Source organism: Lutra lutra, chromosome 1, assembly GCF_902655055.1.
Source record: "Lutra lutra chromosome 1, mLutLut1.2, whole genome shotgun sequence".
NCBI lineage: Eukaryota > Metazoa > Chordata > Mammalia > Carnivora > Mustelidae > Lutra > Lutra lutra.
In genome coordinates, this window is record NC_062278.1 from 133,556,443 (window position 1) to 133,572,663 (window position 16,221).

The 16,221-nt window shown below is 40.8% G+C and overlaps 1 protein-coding gene across 9 annotated transcripts in view; it reads right to left on the bottom strand.

The window, feature by feature from the left end:
* The window catches only part of NEK11 (NIMA related kinase 11), a 239,248-nt gene that overhangs the window by 116,839 nt on the left and 106,188 nt on the right, over positions 1–16,221 (bottom strand). For all 9 annotated transcript variants that reach the window (XM_047737089.1, XM_047737079.1, XM_047737082.1 and 6 more), the window contains one exon: positions 14,964–15,078. In XM_047737089.1, the coding sequence (XP_047593045.1) occupies positions 14,964–15,078 (115 nt within the window). The remainder of the gene's footprint in view (positions 1–14,963; positions 15,079–16,221) is intronic.

The following is a 16,221-nucleotide window of genomic DNA, read 5'->3' on the forward strand; positions in this document are numbered from 1 at the left end:
TGCCATTAATGACTCTAGCCTTCACACATTTATGATCATTATTTTTATCCTTAAAGAATTATTTTAGTAACTACTATCTTTTTAAAAAGACTTATTTATTTATTTTAGAGAGAGAGAGAGAAAGCGAGAGCACTTGTGCATGTGGGGGGAGGGGCAGAGGGAGAGAAAGAATCTCAAGCAGCTCCCCTATGAGCATGGAGCCTGATGGGGGGCTTAATCTGACGACCCTGAGATCATGAACTGAGCTGAAACCAAGAGTTGGACCCTTAACTAACTGAGCCACCCAGGTGCCCCAGAAGTTCAGCAGTTACTCAATTTCAGTTTTTGATTTGTTAATTTCAATAAAATTACACTTAATACCTAGGGGGAAAATACCTTATTGCTTTTCTATTGCTGCTTTAAGAAATTATGGCCAATGCAGTGGCTTACACAATACAAGTTTATCTTACAGATCTAGAGGTTAATCCAAAATGGTTTGAGCTGGGCTAAATTCAAGGTTTTCAGCTGGTCTGCATTAATTCTGGAGGCTCTGCAAGACTTTTCAGTCTCCAGAGGCTGTCTGCATTCCTTGGCTTGTTGCACATACCCCTCCCCCAAGCTTCCTCCGTTTTCAAATCCAGCAATGTCAAGTCAAGTGCTAATACTGTTATCTCTCTGGTTTTCTCTATTCTGCCCTCCCTGTTCCACTTTTAAGGACCTTTGTAATTATACTGAGCCCACCCAGATAATGGAGGATCACCTCCCTATTTTAAAGTCATCAGATTAGCAACTTCAATGCCCTTTTGCCATGTAAAGTAACATATTCAAACATTCCATGGATTAGGAGATGGGTATCTTTGGGAAGTTGTTATCCTACCTACCACAAACATTCTCAATATTGGTAAAAATATAACTTAAAAAAAAAAGTGTTAGGGATAGTTTTTTTAATTAATGGTACTGGAAAAATTCCTGAAGAGTCCTATCTGAAATAACCTCTTCATTCCTCTCTATTCTTCAGAATTAACTCATTTTTTTTTCAAAATTATTGGTGATCACCTTAATGTAGACATACCTCTTATTTCCCAATTCTATACTTCCTGGTGGCATTAAAAACATCCTTTCCAAAGTGGGTGGAAGAATACCTTGAATTTAGTAGATCCTCAGTAAATATTTGTTGACTTAAATATTAATATAGAAAGTTGAATACAAACACAAGGCACTATGTCATCAAGAGCAGGAGAGACATAAAGTGTGAGGAGAGTTGATGAGTGAGAAAAAGCACAGCAGTCTACACTGGCTATGTAAGCTTTTAACATCAAGAAACATTAGTAATATAGCAGTAAAATCATTTCCATAATTATCAAGCATTCCAGCTACTGTTCTGTTTTAAATATGTAATTTTATTTATTCCTCATAACCATGCTGTGGCATAGATACTATTCATTCCCATCTTACAAGTGAAGAAACTGAGGCACAAGTTTTAAGTAATTTGACTCAGTTATATAGTGATTGACAAATCCAGAACTCCAACCTAGACAACCTATGTTACTTAATCCCTTGATTACTACTTGCAAGTTGGATGAAAGAGTCCATGTTTCTAGGAGTAAAGAAGGTATATTACTTTCCTAGGGCTGATGTAACAAAGTACCACAAAGTTCGTGGCTGAAACAACGGAAATTTATTTTCTTCTAATGTGGAAGGTCAGAAGTCTGAAATCAAGGTACCAGCAGGGTTGGTTCTTTCTGGAGGCTCAAAAGGAGCGCTTGTTGCATGCCTCTTTCCTTCCTTCTGGTAGATGTTGGCAATCCTTGACGCTCCTTGGCTCATAGATCCATCACTACAATCTCTGCCTCTGTCTGCCCGTAGTCTTCTCAGTGTATCTGTTTTGTTTTCTCTTCAAAAGATTTGTCATTGGATTTAGGGTCCATCATAATTCAAGGTAATCTCATGTGATGATCCTTAACTTAATTACATCTACAAAGACCTTTACTCCAAATAAGATCACATTCCAAGGTTCCAAATGGACATATTGGGGGGCGGGGTACAATTCAACCCACTTTAGGAATTAAAGCTTCTGGGTAGAAGAAAACGTCACTATAGGCTTATAAGGGTAGAACCCAGTCTGTTCTGCTTACTACTGTATTCTGTATTCTCTTTTACCAGTGGAGTAGGCACCCAATAAATATCTGTGGAAGGCCGACTGTTCATGAAAATGGTGTTCAGGGAATACTTTGCTGAAGGATGTGAAAGGCAATTGTCTACGAGGGGGGCAGATCAATTAGGATACAAAAGAACAAGGATATAATGGTGCCTACAAAGAAAGGTACAAGGATAATGGCAGTCAGAAATTCCTAGAAGGAAGAATTCCAGAATTCCTAAAAAGAAACCCAGAAAGAAGAAGAGATTTTTTTGTTGTTGTAGTTCTGAAGAGATTGCTACAGAACCAGGCAATGCAACAGCTTTTGAAGCTCACAGAGGCAAACTACCATTTGAGAAAAGAAAGTCTATTGTAATAAATCTTTCAGAGGAAAAAGAAACACCACTGGCAATTTTTTTGATCATTGTAAAGAACATAAAATTTCAGTCACATAGGAACCGAAGTAAATGGACATTGTTGAGACTACACAAGCATCTCACACAGCATGCCTCCATATGCCAGGCTGTGATAAAAAGACCATTACCCAACAACATATAAGAGGCAACCCACAAGAGCCAGCATCCCAGGCCAGCTCTTTCCTGGTCCAGCGATCAGGTCTCTGTCTCCTTGCATAACCCTCTAACTCAGGTTTTGGTAACTGGCTCCACAGGTGCGACTAATGACTTAACTATTTCACCTGACCCTTCACCTCTAAGTTCTGTCTCCTCTTCAGTCCTGTGTACTCTGCTGGTTTCTACCCTTCTGATTCATTAATATGATCAACTGGTTTCTGATAAATGCAGTTCATGCCTTCGCTGTTTGGGAGGGAGTTGTCACTAGAAAAAGTCCGGAAGACCTCTGGGGCTTTCCTTTGCCATACATTTCACCGGAGGCACTATAATGGCATCTCTGTGCTGGCCCCTGACACAATGTGGAGGTAGGACTATGACCAACACCTGTATTAATTTTTTCTATTTAGCAGAGAGCTGTCACAGCATAGAGGAAAAACCTCTGGGCTGAGAACATGGATTTGGGGCTGGGTCCCGGTTCAACAATACCTCTTTCATCCTTACCTCCTTGTCCTCAGCTCTAAAAAAGAGGCATTAATACATGTTGTCAAGTATTTGAGAATTTTAGCAAATCAATATTTCCTTCCCAAGTAAGAAACAGAAAATGAGGAACACAGACTGTTTTGTGAGTTTGAGTTTTAGAGAGTTGAAATGTAAGAGCAACATTTCATAATTGCTGCGATTACTGAAACAGACTTCCCACCAGAATAACCTGTAGAACTTTAAGAAAAATTAGGTGCATAGTTTGCTTGTTTTTTCCGGGAGCAGTGCTGCCCAGAGGGACTTTTCTGCAATGAAGAAATGTTCTGCAAGTATGCTATCCAATACTGTAACCACTAACCACATGTGAATCTGAAGCATTCCGCCCCCTCCCCAGTTCTATTGCAATCTAATTGACATATAACATTATATTAGTTTAAGCACTTGAAATGTGACTAACATGACTGAGAAAAAGATTTTTAAATTTTAATTTTTATTAATTAAAATTTGAATTCAAATAACCATATGTGGCTTAGTGGCTATCAGATTGAACAGCATAATTTTAGACAAATTGTTCTTAGTATGTGCTCCTCAAACCAGCCACAGCATCAACAAGAAAGTCGTTAGCAATGCAAATTCCTGGGCATCATCCCAGACCTACTGAGTCGCAAGCTTTGAAGGTGGGGCTCCTTGCCAGTGGTGTGCTGGTAAAGGTTTAACAACTGGCTCTTGAGGAAAGCTCTGATTAGCAGCTTTTGCCAGTTTCCCTGGTGTAAACACTAGCTCACCATAGCTGATCTCAAGCTACCCAAGTGTTTTATGACTGAACACGAGATGGAAAGATGTGTACAATAGGGTCCATGAGTTAATGCAAGCCAGCTCCTGTGTGCTGCTGAACCCAGCAATCCATGTTTCAGCAAACCCTCCACGTGATTATGATGTATAGCATAGTTTGAGAACCACTGATGTGGTCTTTAGACCTTCTAAATCAAAGTCTAAGTGACAGAGACTATGGTGTTTATATTTTAAAATTCCCATAAGGGATTCTGATAAGCAGCCCAATGGAAAAACCTGGACTGAATTCATACAAACCAAGTCACCTTAAGGAGGCAGTGACCAGCTCAGCCTCTTGGGTTGGCAGTTTCCTGACTCCTGACTGTGAAGACCTGCTCTCTCCTGAGCATGGCAAGCCTGAGCCTCGGCCCCTCATACTGGAGGCTCACCCAGCCTGACTTCCCTGAAGAGTTGCCATTCCAAACCTTCCCTCCTCTTGAAAGGATTAAAGGTATCACAGACAGAACCAACTCAAGGGGCAGACCCAAGACATAAGCAACACAAGCCTCTAACCACAACTTCCACTTTTCTCTCCCACTTAAAAATAACGTAGAATTTGCTCCAATTAATTCTTATTTTAAGAAAATCTCTTACAGATATCTGAAGGCACCTTATTGTTGTTGGTAGCATACGATAGTCAAAAAATACCATCTTGGGGACGCCTGGGTGGCTCAGTTGGTTAAGCAGCTGCCTTCCGCTCAGGTCATGATCCCAGCGTCCTGGGATCGAGTCCCACATCGGGCTCCTTGCTCGTCAGGGAACCTGCTTCTCCCTCTGCCTCTGCCTGCCATTCTGTCTGCCTGTGCTCGCTCTCTCTCCTCTCTCTCTCTGACAAATAAATAAAATCTTAAAAAAAAAAAATACCATCTTGAACAAGCCACTATACCCTTCTTTAAGATAAATATAGAATGTCTGCCAGATTTGTAAGAATCACGTGATTTAATTATGCACATAAAATTCTATTTGGGATATTCTAATTCCATGTACAGCCCTAAGGGAAGCAAAATAATATGTTTGAAACGAGTACAGACTTTTCCCTATCTTAGAAATCTGTTCAGCCTGCTGAAATTTCCTTATATTCTTTATATTCTAACTAAAGGGGAAACTAATAGAATTTTCAGAGCAATTTGTCTAAAACCAGGGGGTCACTTATACATACAGCCTCCAAGGTAGAGCACAGAACAAATCCTTGTGTCTCAGAAAAACTTGCTGATTTCATTACAAACCCAGAGCAGAGAGTTCTATTAAAATAACTGCATGTATTACCTGAGTATTTCCATTGCAAAAGTCATAGTTATGCCTACCAAGCTCTGTATTTTCATATGAATTTGGCCTAAATCCCAAATGAGACTACAGTGAAAAACTAATGTATATTCTTGCCCTTATTATGCTCCTTAGTACAAAATATATTTACATTTCTAATGTATTTAGGGAAAATAGCTGGAAATTTTAACTGTCAGTTTTTGGGCTCAGGACGGCTGGCAAAGGAGCATCTTCTAAAAAATTCTGTCCTAGGTTCTACTTCTGGGTGTAACTGTGGCACTCCTGACACACAAATCGGAGGGCACCCACATCTCTGGGAATTCGGTTTGGGTTCTATGAGCTGTCTACTATCTTGACAAAGAAGATATAAGTTTTTTGATACTAAGCTAATTGGTCCAGATGGGCATAATTAAGACCATAATTTGACAGGAAGAACTACCTAGCCTGAGCAATTTTATATTTCTCATAAATGCAAAAACTAGAGCAAATAAAAGTAATTGTATCCCAAATAATACTTAATATGGTGAAGGTGTTTTTAAGCTACAATCAGAAGGTCTCCTGAGTAGTTAAAAACTGAAAAATTGGGGCGCCTGGGTGGCTCAGTGGGTTAAGCTGCTTCCTTCGGCTCAGGTCATGATCTCAGGGTCCTGGGATCGAGCCCCGCATTGGGCTCTCTGCTCCGCAGGGAGCCTGCTTCCCCCCCTCTCTCTCCGCCTGCCTCTCTGTCTACTTGTGATCTCTCTCTGTCAAATAAATAAATAAAATCTTAAAAAAAAACCTGAAATATTATTTATCACCAATTTAGAGGTATTATGTGGAACTTAAGGAAATATTGCGACTTGCTTTGACACTGTATCTTTTTTTCTAGTAAGAAATGGTTGTGCACTTTCTGGTTCATGCATTGTGATAAGTTCTTTGCTTATTACCTAATTTATTCCTCCCTTAACCCCTGAAAATTGGGCATTATTCCCATTAGGCAGATGAGAAAACTGAGGCTTGGCAATAATTCTTTATGGCCCCAATTCACACGGCTGGTAAATTTCTAGAAGTGGGAAAGAGACAAAGTCTGGCTCCAAATTTCAGGTAGACCAGCAGCTTTCAGTCTAGTGGATTTCTAGAAGTTTTAGTTGTTCTTCCTTTGCACGTATTGCAGGTGAGTTGACCCTAAGTTAGAGAAAAGTACTGAATTACAGATTATTTATTCAAATACTATTTTATTCATCTCAAGCATATGGAATGACTTGCCTCAATGGAGGCGTGTGGCATTTATGGAGGGGTGTCTGTCAGCTGTCCTTCCAAGAGTCTGCTGATGAGCTGCAAAGCATGCAGTGAGCTGACAGCCTCCAACTGCAGCACTGAGGACCTGTTGAGCAGGAGCGGATAGTAGGGCACAGCATTTCTGGCCAACGCAAGATTCCCTTATGGGCAATTTTTGATCCAGAACTCTCCACTGGGTTGATCGAGGCTATCTTGGAGCTACAGTGAGGACTGAGGCTCTTCCTACCCACTCTTCCTTCCTTCCAGCTCACCTCTCACAGGTGTCAGACCTGCATCACAGTCTGGAGACTCAGTTTGCCTACTCCTGATCCCACTCTCATTTTTCTTTCAACAGAAATTACCCTCAATACATCTCCTACACTTCTCTGTCTTAGTGTCTGCTTCCAGAGGACCCAGCCAATAATACCACTAAAGAGTTATTTTCACACACAGGCTCTACCAACCGTGTTATAAGAGTAATCCACCAAACAGCATTTACTCATGCTCTGTCTTAGGTAAAGTGCTGTCGTGGATTCTATGGGGAGACGAAGCTGATGCAAACAAAAGAGACGAGTGTGCACCTGTAACACAGAATATATCTCATAAAACCCCTTTATTCCCATTAAATGTGTACACATAGCAAATGCATGAAGGAATCTGAGAGGATTACCTTGTGGTGATGTGACCGCTTCTATTAAACGAAATACTGTTCTATGGGTAACACAGAAGAAACCCTATTTTTGCACAGTGGTGGCTGACATTAGAACTTCTTTAAGTGGTGGGGTATCTACAAAGGAAGAGGCAACAGCTAGGGGACTCAAAAAGCATGCATGGAGGATTTCCATTTCCATGTCTCTGACACTCTTCCTTTATTTTTCCTCTTTCCAGAATCCATCTGGTAAAATGACAGAGATTACCATCTCCCTTTAGAAGAAAGCAAAAATTACAGGGGAACACCAGTGCACACAAATTAGCCTCTCCTGGCAACTTGCTATTCCACTGTTTCCCCAACTGAATCTATCTCTGCAAGAAATGTATGCTGCTTATGACAAAAAGCATTAGTGTTCTTATAGAATTTTCCCCTCAGACTTAATCATTTATTCAACAAATATTTACCAAGCACCAACTCAGAGCCAGTCACTGTGTCAGCAGGTAGGAATAAAATGAACCAGACAGACGTAGTCCCCACTTTTGTTGAGCTTAGGGTCCAGCTCGGTCTCTTCGAACTTAAAAGCATATACATATCACTGGGATTTTGCATCTTCTGACCCAGTAAGCCTAGGTTGGGGTCTGAGATTCTACATTTCTAACAAGTTCTCAGGATGTTAGTGATGTAGTCCTCAGACCATGCTTTGAGGAATGAAGGACTGGCCCGCTGGCTCTCAGCTGCTGTGCTGTGACACGCTTCTGTACTGTGAGTGCTTCTTGGCGGTGTCATCAAATTGGAATCAATGAATACTGTCAATATAATAGGAAACATTCATTTTTACCATGGTGCCTATTTAGTGGAATTTTAAGTTGTGAGATCAACGTTTGTAGGAGTATGACTTACTGACAGTAAAAATTAAGAGGTGAGGTATGAAATGACATCAAGATGGCTCAACGGCCTTCTGGGAATAAGTGAAAATGTGGCCTCGGAACACACTTGTACAATCAGGGCACTGACCCACTCTCATCATCAATGACAGAGAGCTAATGGGGCTATAGGAAAAAACTTTTAACTTTCCAAACCTTGCTTTTTCTTAAACAAAAGTCACCTTTTAAAAAAATTTTATTTATTAGAGAGAAAGAGCATAAGCAGGGGGAATGGCAGGCAGAGGGAGAAGCAAGCTCCCCACTGAGCAAGAAGCCCAATGTGGGACTCGATCCCAGGACCCTGGAATCATGACCTGAGCCAAAGGCAGATGCTTAACTGACTGAGCCACCCAGGTGTCCCTCTAGTAGTCACTTTCTAGCCCTCTCTAGTATACCACTAAAATTTCTCATCGTGAACACTATGAACACACAAAGACTAATCTTCTTCAAAATGTGTAATCTCACAAATAAAAGAAGGCCAAATATATAGCTAGAGATAATATATTCATAAACACCCACTAATGCCAACTGTTAAATTATTATCTCTTAGAATGGGACTGTGAGGAGATGGAAGGCAGAGGGAAGGGAGTTCCTTTAGTTCTAAGCTGTGCGAAGCCAGGAAAGCAGACCATGTAGGGTTAAGCTGGAGAGAGAGGTTGGGTTTGTTCACTTTTCCTAGACTCACAAGAGAAAAATGAATCTGATATATAAAAAGGGTAAAGTCACTTTGTTCTCTCTACAACCCCAAATGCCCAGGTACAAAATGCAGTGAAAGCCTGCAGGCATCTTAAACTCATCTACAAACTTGTACTGAGCTGGCTAATATCTAAGAGTAAGAAGTCCTATTAATAATTTAAAAGAGCCATGGCCAGGAAAACAAACTGGGACAGGCCAATGGGTAAGCAGGAAATACATGGATAGCTGGGAAGCTAGGTATGTAGAGTTATACTACACATTCCTAAAAATGTATTCTCACATGGGGATACCAACACGCAGAATAATGAGTTTATAAAGAACTCTCCCTACAATCTCAGAGATAAGTCTAACTGGTGAGTTGCAAATGTTGGCAATGTCACAAACATCACTTTCTGCAGACAGGTGTGGGAAAATGGACTTATTTAGAAGAAGTCAGATTCATTTTACTGCTTGCACACAGACAGGCTACTATGAAACATGACAGTCATTCTGTAGGCTTCCTATTTTTCTATTTTGAATTTTTTTGAAGCAAGGGAAGAAGAGAAGGCAGTCGAAAATGATGTTAGTCATGAATGACAGAAGGTATTAGGTACTGCTGCCACAGCTCCTTGCCACAAAGGTTTTTTGTTTGTTTGGGAGATGTGCTATTTCACTTCCCAAAACGAAAGACTCGGACAAGGGGACACAGGAGGTGGATGATACTGCCGTGGCCTGCAATGGCACAAAACCAGCCCCTTGATGAAGATCAGAGAAGACACTATTTTAAATTCCTATCACAAATATCACAATATCTAAATTAAAGCCTGGCCTATACAAATACCCCAGGAAAATATTTCAATTCTTTCCAAAAAATTAGCATATGACTCAAAGATGGTGATATGACTGGAAGCAAATGCTATCCGCTACAGCTCTATTAGTTTTCTGTGACAGCTTAACTTCATTTGGGCGTCAGAATGATGTTCTCTTGGTAGTGGGTGCGGGAGCCCCGAGCACAGCTGTGAAACTTGCAGGCATGGAAAAAAATTTCATCAGCCAAAGAAAAACCATCCTATGTTATGTCTAAATTGCTGTCTGAAGCACATAATACAGGAAGGTTTAGTCTATTATATTTCGTAGTCTATCTGACCTTAAAGCCATGATTGGTGTTTATTTAATTTTCTGCTTAATTGATTCATTCCCAACATGACCCACGACAGGCCCAGCAAGGCCACTGGAGTATGCTCTCTGGCCTACCAACAGCACCTTCAGTGCAATAACTACTGTGTAATTTATACTGGGCTAAGGGATGGACCAGGGAATCACATTCAGCTTTTACAAGACAGAAAAATTAGTTTGAGGTGTCCACAGGTGCTGATTTGCTCTATGAGTAACTGATGTTCTTGGGGACTGATTTTCCTCTTATTTCTCTCCTGTCTGTTTAGGACACAACAGTAAAGTGGCCGGCAGGGCAGGTGTTAGTATGCAATCACTTCAAGTTTTCAAATCGGATACAATCCTTTACATTTCAGTTAGAGGCACCTACCCAGCTTGTCATAAGGAAGGAACAGTCTAAATGATTAAATAATGCCTCAGGGTAGAGAATCAGCACATCTTTACTCAATATTAGATTCATTTTAATTATCCTCTAAAGCTGAGGAAATTAGAGTGTTTGCAGGAGCCCTTATTCCTGGGTGGAAATACGAGAGTCAGGTGGAAACACTACCATGCAACGCAAATGTAACTCAGTGGAATGTGTGACAAATCTGAAATAGATCACCATCAATTTATAATTGTAAATGAAGTCTTTAAGGCATTTAAAGCTCTGGGAGTGGTGGGACATCTAGGAACATAGAAGTGACTGCCTCCCCAGACCCCTCGCACCTGCGCCCCCCCCCCCCCCCAGCACTTGGTCTTTTTTGTGAACTAACAAGCCACGCAGCTTCTACCAGCTTCTCTGGGCTTGGTTTCAGAGTCTGGGCTGTTACTTTTTGTTGTAGGATGTTCGGACTGCTTTCAGAGGATACAAAGTCCTGTGAGACTTGCTGGTATGGGTTCCTGCCACACCAGTGTGACAGAAGAGAGGAGATAAGGGATCCCAGCCCCTCATCTTCAAGCCAGTTTTCCTCTGAAGAACCCAAAACTCTGTTAACATTCCTTGTGGAAGGCATATTGCTCAGTTAACATTAGAGGAAAACTCCATGATCACCATCTGGACTAAGGACTTTGTGTCCCAAGTAATACTAGAGATCTTCCTAGTTGCCTTCTATCTTCTTGACCTCACCAGAGTCTCTCTTGTTCATTTATTAGCTAATGCACAGACTGAGGCATTACTCTTAATGCATTTTTTTCCTTTCCTTTTTTTCTGGCTATCTTAGCAATGTTCTTTTTATTTATCAACTCTATTGAGATATAATTGGTAGACAATAAAATGCACTCACATAAAGCATAGAGTTCAGTGAGTTTTGATAAATATATTCATCAGGGTAAACCTCCACCACAATCAAGATATTGAATTTTTCCATCACCGCAAAAGATTCCCTTGTGCCCTTTGAGTCAATTCCCAGTTCCCAGACAACTACTGGCCTCATTGCGATCACTACAGATAAGTGCTGCTGGTTCTAGAACTTCACAGAAATGCAATCATTCAATATGAACTCCTTTGTTTGTGGCTTCTCTCATTCAGCACAATATTTTTGATATTCATCCACATAGCTGTATGTATTGATAGTTGTTTCTTCTCATTGCCAAGAAGTATTACGTTGCATGGATAAACTATAAGTTTGTTTACCCATTCATCTATTGGTTGACACTATTTCTAATTTTTGGTACTATAAATAAAACTGCTAAGAACATTTGTGAACAGATCTTCTTGGAGACATGCTTTTATTTCTCTTAGGTAATTATCTAGAGTAGAATTGCAGAGTCAGTAGTGTTTTCATTTTTAAAATGAAAACAATAAAAATACATATTGTCTAACAGAGTTCAAATACTGTATTTCCACTTAGATATTTAAAGGGAAGAGATGACATCTATAAGTTAGAGAGTAGCCTACAACCGCAAAAGGCATGTGGACTTCTTATGGGCAAACAAAGGACAAGCCCCCCCCACGCAGGGCGAGGTCAGAGCTTTCTCTGAGCAGAGGGAAGGGGTTCAGGACTTGTTCAAGGAGTAGCTGAAAGGGTACTTAATTGACAACTGGTCGGACCATGGGCGGGCAGCCAAGGCCTACTCCAATGAAGCCTTAGCATCTGAGCAGGTGGGTTGAGAGCCATGCTCTGTCTACACCATGCTGCTGAGCCTCAAGCTACTCCAGTTTTGCAAGAAACCCTATTCTGCAACTCAGATGGGAGCTGCTGAAAATAAGGCTAAATGCAATGAAATTCCTGGCAGGAATGAATGTGCAAGAAATCATCAGTATTAACATGTAAGGGGTTAGGTAGGGATAATTTCTTTAATGTTCCAGTTCTGTTTTCTCATTTAATTATAATGGTTATCCATGACTTTGGCTAGATTAAATCAGTGATAGTCAACGAAATGCATATCAAATGTAAATAACATCTTACTCTGTTTTCTTTCTCTGCAACTAACTCCTCACACCCCAGAGGGAATTTTCCAATTCAACATCAAAGACTGATTAAACATTTGGTATAGAAGCTTCAAAAAAAGACTGTGTAATTTTATTTTACATATACATGCTAGATGAAAAGTAAATAAAAACTTCATCTGGGTGCTGAAAGTTTGGAGTCAAATCCTCTAAAAGGCAAAGAGAATGAGGAAAATAGCCACTTCAGAATTCATCAACAAATCAGTCTCAAATCTCAAAATTTCATGATTAAGCTATATGTTCACTAATAATCTTGTAGTGGCCTACAATTCCAATCAATCATCAACCCAAAGGTTATGTTTTCATAGTTTTAAATCTCCCTTTTCAATGTAGAAAAATATGAATTTATAGGAAGGAAAAAATAAGGAGAATGTTTAGTGTATTTTACAAGGCATTTGGCCTGACTAAAACTACAATGTGTTTTTTGGATCAGACACCTTATTATGGGAGACCTAAGTACTGTTTCCTTATAGCAAAATAAGGTAGTCAGAGGAGTAGATCTGACCACTTCCAGTTTGGCTGGTAAATCAATACCTGGTCTACCATATTGAAACCTCCTTAACAAAAGACAAAGGAGGACATTGGCGTGAGCCTCCTGGTAGCTGGTGCAACCTGTGGTCAGGGCTAGCTTAGGAGTAATCTAACTACTACAGTTCACAAAAATTAGTATAGAGTCACACAAAGACTGTGCCTTTTAAAGGTCCAACCTCACTTGTCTGCCTCTCAAGAATCTATTGCTTCTATCCACCACCTCCAATACATACACTCTGGGGAAAATGGAAAGGGTGCTGCTCTAGAAAGCAGATACTTTTGAGTTCTTGAGCAAATTACATAATGTCTTTGGTTTCTCATCTATGAAATGAGGAGTAAGTACGTTTTTTCCTTGAGACCCAGAGGCTGGGCCCAGACTTCTTGATCCTAGACCACCAACACAGTACCCTATTCTGGGCTTCCTCTTTATACATAGTGATGGCTCTGACTTACAGCAAAGCACAAGCCATCCATATCAAGAGCTACCCAACAGCGTAACTCTCAGTTTTATATTTTTGGAAAGAAAGGCCCATGGGATATTTTTGTTTTTCCAATTTTACCTTTGGAAATTGCCAGTATATTAAAGAAATATCTAAAAAGGCTCTAAGATGCAAATCCACCTGATATACATGTTTGTCAATAACACCTGTTACCAGATGGCTTCCACAACAGGTTGGCAAATGCCAACCTAGAGAGCTTCAGGTGGTGGTTCCCTTACAGGTGAAGGAGGGAGCGCAAGTTCTAAAAGCTCTGTCAGGAAGACATCAAATGCAAATTTGGACTGAGATGACCAGTCAATCCAAATTTCACCACCTTCCCTCTCGTTTGGAAAGAGAACTCAACTACTGCACAGGAGAGTTGTTACACCATTGTGCAGCCATGAGGACGTACCTCAAAGACCTCCCACTACAAGGAGCATAACTGGCCAGTGACCCCAGGGCTGTGGTCTGGAATCCATCCCTGTATTCTCTCAGAGGCTACTACCACTGCCAAAGTACAGCAGGGATACTAAAGCAAGCCTCTGATGGCTGACTTTGTTGATGTCTCGGTTGCCTGTCTGTCTAGCAGACTAGTACACATCCACCAACCCTCTCTCTTTTCATTTGGAACATAACTTGAATCATGGTCTGATGGTTCAGCCTTTTTCAGCTCCCTTCCTAATGCTTTTATGGAGACATTCTCCCTAAAAATATCCTTGCATTTTATTCCCATCTTGACATCTGCTTCTCAGAGGGCCAGACTAACATATCATTTATTCATTCAAGAAATATTTATTGAGTGACTACACTATTCCTGGCACTTTGTCCTAGACACTGGGGAGGGTGGTACAGGACTGAGATGGCCCCCATGGTCATAACCCTCCCTCCCAGAGTCATAAACTGTTTCCCTTTCTTCGGCTCTTACTGTGTGTTGGGCACCGAGGCAAGAGCACATCACATGACTACTCTCATTTGCTTTTCACAACAACCCCAAAGGAGGTATTATTCTTGTTTCATGGGTAAGGAAACTGAGATCTATAAAGATGAAGTTGCCAGTAGCTTCCCTGATGGGGGCAGCTTTGGACTCCAAAATTCATGTTCTTAACAATTAAGCTATGTTGCTCTCTCCCATTTGGGTCACAGCTCTGAGCACTTTTCTTCTGGCAATGATTGCACACCCACATAGTTGATTTTCCAAAGCCTAACTTCATTTATTCACTTTAAATTTATGAAGGCCAGGGAAATCACTTCTAGAAGAGGGAAACAGTACTTCAGGGCATTCACAGTCCTACACTATTCCAGAGTCAGTTAATGATGATATTGTTTAACTCATGTAGAAGAGGTTTCTCACGTGGTGTGAGTTTCTAACTCATCTTCATCTATTACAAAGAAGATAAAAGAGGACAGACAAATCCCTTGGCTTCTTTCCTTTTTATCCTGGTCCCAGCTCAACTCTGGCAGACTGATGGAAGGTGGTTACATCCATCCAATGCTTTTCTCAGAGGCCAGCCAGGCCTACTAGAGGGTCAGCCATGCTAACCCATGTGCCAACTCTTCCAAATACTGACACAAACTCGTACCATGATCTCCAAGGTCAGCTATGGTGTCTTCTGTACTTGACTCAAGTGGGCCAAGGTCCACGGAAGGAATGGGCTGAGACTCAGACAGGTTCTCTGAAGTCAAGTCATCAAATTCCTTGAGAAGGTAATTAACAGTTTGTGAGAAACTGATAGAAGGAGACAGCATTACCACAAATGAAACAATATTGTTTAGAAGACTATTTGGAAATAAAAGTCTGTCAAATCCTCTCCCTTAAACATGATATCACTTTCAAATTTCAGAAAGGCAGCTTCAGAGAAGAGAAGCAGCCTTGAACTAACTCAGCAGGTGACCTTAACCTTCCATGGCACCAGTTTCAGGGCCATGACTAACCAGGGTGAGGCAGGAGGAATGCCCAGGTGCACAATGAAGGAGGCACGCATTTTCCGGCTCATGTAAGAGCAGGAGTGATCAGCTGCTAAGAACAATTACCCCTGCAGTTCTGCAGCCAGGGTCTCACCCCCACCTCCCCCTAGTCCAGCCCTGCTCAGGCTCCTCATCTCAGAAGTGGAGCTGTTGGCTTGGATGACTTCCAAGTTTTTTTGTTTTTTTTTTAAAGATTTTATTTATTTATTTGACAGAGAGAGATCACAAGTAGACAGAGAGGCAGGCAGAGAGAGAGAGAGAGAGAGAGAGGGAAGCAGGCTCCCTGTTGAGCAGAGAGCCTGATTCAGGACTCGATCCCAGGACCCTGAGATCATGACCTGAGCCGAAGGCAGCGGCTTAACCCACTGAGCCACCCAGGTGCCCCAAGTTTTCATCTAGTTTTAACAGTGCTATGTTTCTGTGAATTCCAGTTTCCTAATGAAAGAGATCTAAGAGGCCACATGAAAGAACTCACACTTCAAAAAAAAGTAAAAGTTAAATTTCTCAAATATATCAGGAGGTATTTCAATAGATCATTTTGCTTTTTCTTCTTCTTTTTTTTTCTGTTGTATGTGTGTGTGTTTGCAACCTAGAGTTAATGCCAAACTGACCTATTTTCCTTGATAAGTGGCTTTCATGGAGAACAAGTCCAAGAGTGTCTTCTTATTAAAAACAGAAGGAAAAGCTCAAACTCATCTTAATGAATAAGTGAAACAAAGCCATGCCACTCTGTGGCACAGCATTTGTGAAAATACATTCATCAAATATTTTTAGGACATCCAGTTTTTGTACTGTATAATTGCTGTAGAAGGTGAAATTGGTTTCGAATTTCAAAGGATCACCAATGGCACACAGGCAACTTTAAGAACAAAG